General features: G+C 34.6%; 1 protein-coding gene across 1 annotated transcript; it reads left to right on the top strand.

The window, feature by feature from the left end:
• Window positions 1-2,813: 2,813 nt before the first annotated feature.
• LOC136028158 (podocan-like) lies at window positions 2,814-6,541 on the top strand. The gene is made up of 2 exons (XM_065705836.1): window positions 2,814-2,869; window positions 5,109-6,541. Exons 1-2 carry the CDS (start codon window positions 2,853-2,855, stop codon window positions 6,511-6,513), a joined length of 1,422 nt encoding a protein of 473 aa, XP_065561908.1. The 5' UTR covers window positions 2,814-2,852; the 3' UTR covers window positions 6,514-6,541.
• Window positions 6,542-6,830: the final 289 nt, after the last annotated feature.

The following is a 6,830-nucleotide window of genomic DNA, read 5'->3' as shown; positions in this document are numbered from 1 at the left end:
TTCTCCTAGCTTGTAGCTAAGCCTTCATTGTCGTGCATCGTTGTTGTTGTGCATCATGTACATATGATAGCTCGATATCCTGTGTTGGATTCTCCAAGTTGAGCAATCAGCGATTTTTGCTCATTTATGATGCGATTCTGAACTTGAACTTTTACTATAAGGATATCAATCAGGATTAAGGCTAGTAATTCTGTATTGTCATCCCGTTTCAGGGGTGAAGGCGCCTCTGGGACCTGATATTGTTTATTGATATTGATTTCAAAGGGTGTCGTTTCTACTGCGTCCCATAATAAAGAGTGGCTTCCTAGACTAGTGGAAGGGTCCAGTACATTTTTCAGCCAAGAAGAATTTGTGGACGAATCGGCACTGACTGTTGAGATCTCGAAAGACCGGCTCACGGGAATAGCAGGGAGATTCGTGTTAATTCTAGTGTTGATTGTCGAACGGTATCTGTAGGACCGGATTAGCAAGTCAAGTGCATCAATAAGTCGGCTATACAGCGCTCCGACGAAAAACAAATTTAAGCAGGTACTACCTACGGAGCTGTGTTTCTCTGAATATTTGTCATTAGGTGGCAAGGTTTTTTCGTCGGGATTAGGATTCGATATGTGTTTATAGTTTACCTTGGAAAAACTAGTGGGTTTTATTCGCTCATTTTTGTCCTTTGGGGTCTTTTTTCTTGCACAAAACACAGAAGTTAGGAGGCCCAGCTATTTTTACCACTCTTCTCACAATATTTCTCTGTTCCGGCAGGATGACCGCATAATTGTGTCAAGTGTTTTAATAGGGTGAATTGGCTATGTGCTAGCAACAGTTTACGGATCCAAGAGGTAGGACGTCTTGGTCTTTCAGTGAGCCAGTGTCAACTCTGAAAGGTTGAGAGGGGCAAAATCTTGGTCAGCAGGATAGAAAAAAAACCTTGAGTAAAATTTCAAATTTGAAATTTTAGTCAGCAGGGTACACACATTGGGTAAAACAAAATCAAATTTAAAAATTTTCAATATGCAAAAATTCGGATCCTTTTGGATGTTCGCATGTCCAGTTACGTTCGTTGTGTTACATTTTTCTGTTTATCTCACGCTACTTGTTTCAACAGAAAAATGCTGGTGAATAATTGAAAGGGAAGTCTCAGCTCCTGCTCACCAATTCCCTACAATTTAAAGGAGACAGGTCCTGGTAGATACACTGGTGCTTACAGTAGGCGACTGCCCCTCTTCTGCTTTTTTATTCACACTTAATTAACGGCAACTCTGGGCATGCAATTAGTACTTTTTATACAATGCACTACTATTAATCCAAAATTCCAGACAATCAATGATTTAAACTACTCGCCTATCAGGTTAAGGTCACTGAATTAGTCCCACAGAATTATCACAGGCTTAAGATAAATAATGGTTATAAAATTTTCGTGGCAACTTGGTTAGAATTAGCTATTTAGTTAAATCTGTTTATGTAATTAATAATCACTGCTCAGGTATCCAAGGTCTTTTCTCATCACTTTTTGATTCAAGATTGAGCTTGTGCACCTGATAAGTGACCACTCATGACCCTGGCTTGGCATTTTCATACAAAAATTTGAAAAAACAGCAAAGCCGGATTTTGAACAAAAAAACTTGCCCTCTCCTCTATTCTAAATTTTCTTGAATTAACACCGATTGTTAGGTCTAAGTTCTCTGTCAGTGCTCAGGTTATTCTTGTATAGTTCTTGTTTTTTTTTAGTTTTTTCCTGTTTTCCCACCTTATTTATAAGTTGGTTCCAGCTAAGCCCCGTCCCTCATTGATAAGGTATTTCTGTTGTGAAGTCAAAATACTTGCTATTTGATTGTCGTTACTACTTATTTTTATCTGTCTTATTTTCTTGTTCTTTGTATCTTGTCCTTTTTTCATGTTTTCATTTTTTATAATCTTTAGTTTGTGAGATTAGAAACCTTCCTTTAAGATTTTTATTGATTCTTTTAATCGTCCTCTTATTATGGATTTTTTTGTCTTTCTTATCATTCTCGAAATCGTAAGAAAAAATAATTGGTCCGAAATTCACACTTTGATTTTCTCAAAATTCATGAAACTAAATTTCAAGACAGTTCAAGAAACAAAATTTATAAAATAATCATTTTGAATGGAATCAAACTTCAAATTTTAGGTTTTAATTGGAGGCAAAAAAAAACCACGCAAGGAACTTGTGAGATCCCACGCGGCCTCTATGTAACAGCAATACATCTATGGTTACTAGGAACGCAAAAACTCCGTCGTTATTTAGGTCCAGAAACAGAGAAGACATGAGTCATAAATGACTCAGGAAAGATTCAGAACAGATTCAAAAACAGATTCAAAAACAGATTCAAAGAAATATAGAGTACATTATATGTATATATACAGGGTATCACTGCTCCAGAATGACACTGACATGTTTAATTTTATTACTGATCCTGATTCGATTACCCTTCTAAATCGAAGGGTAGAGGGCTGTAGCCCCAGCCAGCCTCTCCCTCCCCCACTGACACCATTGGATTTTGAAGGTAAAGCTAGAACGCATGTGTTAATTTGCAATTGAGTTTTTCACCTTCTTATAAAATAACTCCATAATATTTCAGTTGCTTAACAACGTTAGTTTGAACTGTAAGTATTTGATAGCGGATTCTTAATACAGAAGATTGTAGAAAACTAGCATCAAAAAGACTGGGATTTTTTCTTTCATCTGAAATGGATCTTTTTAGGAATGAGAACATACAATTTACGTCTATTAAACAAAACCACAACGACGTATCTATCTACGGAAATGGATTTCCTGGTTTGATTATAAAATCTAAATAAAAATTGACTTCAAAATTTAACTTGATTTGGAGGAATATAGGATGTTTAATTTAAAAAAGTAAATGAATTTTAGTTTCTTGTATTTCAGTTGCTGAGTCTTAGACCCAAATAATTTGGGTATCAGATGTAACTGCTGAGAGTTCAAGTATTACCAGGATCATACCCAGGATTTGTAATCGGCTAAGCAATTTCATTTTAGGGGGGGGGGGGTTAAGAATAGAAAACAAGTTTGAATAACATTATTGTGAACATTATTGTGCAATTCTTACCATTTTTGGGAGTGAAGATCAAATCTTTAATGACGTAGGGGGATTTAGACTTTTACAGTTAGGAAAGGGGGATGTAGCCAAAATCTTGTTTGTAGTAATTTTTATTTGTTCTAAGCTTGCTTTATATATTCAACTTAAGTTTTACTCGTTTTAAGATTTATTTATTCATTTATATTAGTACCTGTTGTTTGTTTGTTTGCTATGTATATTTAATTTGTTCGTGTTGGATTCATTTATTCTTTAATAGTAATTTCTGATCGTTTTGAGTTTGAATTATTATAGAAATTTATTTCTGCTTATCTTAAGTTTAATTTGGGTTTATTCTTCTTTGAAAAGCGTATTTTCTATTTTTTCAAAATTAATTTTTTTACAAAGGTAAAAAATTAATCGTATGTAGCCTAAACTTTAATATGTTTTATTTTTTTTTCCAATAGCGTCTATTCACGAAAGGGTATGGGGAGAGGGCGAAATGTAAATTATAGCCAGCGCTATAGCGCTGTCTAAGTAAAAAACGATGTTGGCACAATGGATTTTTTTTTTTTTTGATTTCTTTAGACCAGGGTACTTTATATCGAAGAAGTTGTCGCAGAAAATTTGAAAAGGGCCCAAACGACTGGAAATTGAGAGGGCTAATGCGCATTTTAGTAGTCGAAAGTGATCGGAGGGCTAGGCAACCCCCCTACGGCCGTCATTTCCTCAAACGCTTCTGATTAAAATTTTGATACAGGCATTTTGTTCAGCGTAGTTGAAAGGTCCAGAAATTATGTCTTTGAGGATGAAAACCCCCAGCCCCAGGGCAAAGTTTGTAAGTTATGCCCTGGGGGCATACAAGGTCTTTTTTTTATAGAAAGCATGGTCACATAAACTTCGAAGGGGGCTCATTGGATTGGTAATTATAAGCTCTAGTGCCCTGTTTAAGAATCAGAGTGATCGGAGGACAGCGACCACCCCCTCCAACATACACACGTGGTATTGTGGATCAAATAGAAATTTTGAGATGGCCTTTTTCTTTTCAAAGTCTTTGCAAACGATTCCGTTTTTGTCGAAACCAAACCAGCATTGATTTTCGCACTAGTTTCAAAACTAAAGCCTTCTCTGTACGGTATTGATCCTCAAACTGTTTTCTATCTTCTAACAAAGATTGGTTCCAGCGAAAAAATTCAGTTCAGGATAAAGAATGTTCCCTATAGACCTGTTTTAACTTTTCAAACGTTACAACTGCCGATTCCCCAGGCTTAAAACAGAAAATAATGTCACAACGCTGGTTCAAATCCCTCTTTTATTTCATAATACACTTATGATTGTGTAGTCTTCCTCTATGTCTTCAAAACCTTGTAAAAATAATTGGACCCTCATAGATATGTAAGGATTTTCGTACTGCTGTGTTATTAAGCAATTTTTACTATGTCGATTTTGTACTTTACCTTGCAATTGAACATAAGAGAATCATCCTTCTGTTTTGACATGTTAGCATAATTGCAAGATCGAGCTGCTGTGAGAGATTACCGTACATCCACACAGGAGAATTTCATGACACGATTGCGACTGCTTACAGCTGTCGCAATTATATCTACACCTGTTTAAGTTTCCAAATCTTGTTTTTTTAAGTATATATTGAATTTTCATAAATAAGATCGGATTTTCAAACTACTTTTTCATTCTTCCGTGTTTATAGTGTTGATTTTGTATTTTAACTCACTATTTGACTTAAGAAAATGATCCATCTGTTTTGACATGTTAATTCTCCACTTATGTTACAAAAAAGATAGCCTTTTATAAATCCATTGAGAACACTAGAAGATGCAGAATGAATTTACATAGATAATATGGATACATTACATAGATATATTTAAGATTTTTTTGGGGTGTTTTCATAAAAAAGTTCGTTTATTAGTATTTTTGTTGGACAAACTGAAAAAAAACAACCAATTTACTTAATTTTGAAAATACATTTTGCTCCCTCTTTTAAATTTTATTGAATTGACAGCAATAAACAACTGTACCAAACAACAATTTTATCTTTTTAAGGCTTATCATACTACTGGTGCTGGTGAAAGAAGGAGCATCCATGACAATAGCCCCTGCGAAAATAGCACCTCTCGTGGTACACAATCGAACTGAGAATCGTTATTGCAATTTTATTGAGATCGAAGATAGCCACCCGGTACTAGACTGCAAATATAGGTTTCCTACAGATACACAGTTGGAAAATACAAACATTTTATCAATATCAGATGGAAAACTTGGGGAGTTGACTTCAGATAAATATATATCCAGTATAAGGCTGACTAAGCTGAGATTATCAAAGTGCGACATCACTGATATTCAGGATTTACTATTTTTAACTACTCCAAATATTGATACATTGGATTTGTCTGGTAATAACTTAAAAGTCATCACCGAGTTTACTTTTCAATCTTTACCAAGACTTAAATCGCTCATGGTGCGCGACAATGCTATTTCGTTCATTGCAGGAAATGCTTTTACTTCAAACCAAGTGCTAGCTTACCTAGATATTTCTAGTAATTTACTTAATGAAATACCTAAAAACTTACCCACTAGTATCCTACAACTATACCTCACAAATAACAGTATTAGTAGAATTGATGACACAGGGTCATTACCACAGCTTACAGAGCTTGACCTTTGTTTTAATGATATACAGTCCGTAGAAGTTGCATTGACATACCCCTCATTAGAAATATTTTGCATATCCTCTAGAAGTCTAGAATATCCCCGTAAACTTATTGAAAACAGCAACCTTGGAAACATTTCTGATTTGACGATTCAAGGTTTTGGCTTCAATACATCTCTACCGTCGAGCTGTTACGTGGTTATTGAATTGCTCTGTGAAAGATTGCGTAAGTTAACAATAAAAGATTACAACCTTCAGGATTTAAGTGTACCTCCTGAATTAGTAGATTTATCATTGATAAGAGTTTCGATTAATCCAGGGACCATCCTTCTGAAATCCTATGGAAGATTAAGTTTTATAGACTTCACAGGAAGTAGATCAATAGAGTCTGAACTGACACAAATTTTAGAAAGAGCAGATGTAAAGACACTGACCTTACGGGATTGCGATATTAAAGATTTGACTTGGTTGAAGAATAGTAAAAAAAAGAACTTTCTTACTTGTGATATTGGTGAAAATGAATTAGTTTGTGATTATGAGAATTCTGAAATTATTTGTAATTCTTCAACTTTATACAAAACAGAACTGTTAGGTCTGGAAACATTGAAATGTCAAGGCACTGATAAAGTTTTTGACTGCTCGAAAATAATTGCCAAGGCACAAGAAGAAAAGCAAAGTTCTGAATGGTTTGTAGTTTCAGTTGTGGTATTGTGCATTTTAGTTGCAATTTCTGTCTTTTGTTTAATCAAGTTTTATATTCATCGACAAACGTCAGTGAAAATTAAATCTAAAAGTTAATTGAGAAGAAATAATAATAAGTATTGTACTTGGTTTTAACTTTGCAATTTTTGACCGATATTAAATACAAACTTTCAAGAAAAAGAAAAGAAAAATAGAGCGACGGCCAACATTTCTTCACATTTATGATGATAGCAAGTAATTGGCGTTAAGATGTTCACCAGTGTCTCAATCTAAGACGGCTTGCTTCTTCGACAAACTCACAGCTGTGTAAGTTTACCAATCTGTCTAATTTCTAAAATAGGAAATATTTTTTAAAACTACAGATCAAGTAAGTCAGATCTTGTGACCTTATTAATTCTTGCTTGTGATCTGTA

This window comes from Artemia franciscana, chromosome 6, assembly GCF_032884065.1.
Source record: "Artemia franciscana chromosome 6, ASM3288406v1, whole genome shotgun sequence".
NCBI lineage: Eukaryota > Metazoa > Arthropoda > Branchiopoda > Anostraca > Artemiidae > Artemia > Artemia franciscana.
The sequence above is the reverse complement of the archived record's forward strand: the minus strand, read 5'-3'. Positions and strand labels throughout refer to the sequence as shown.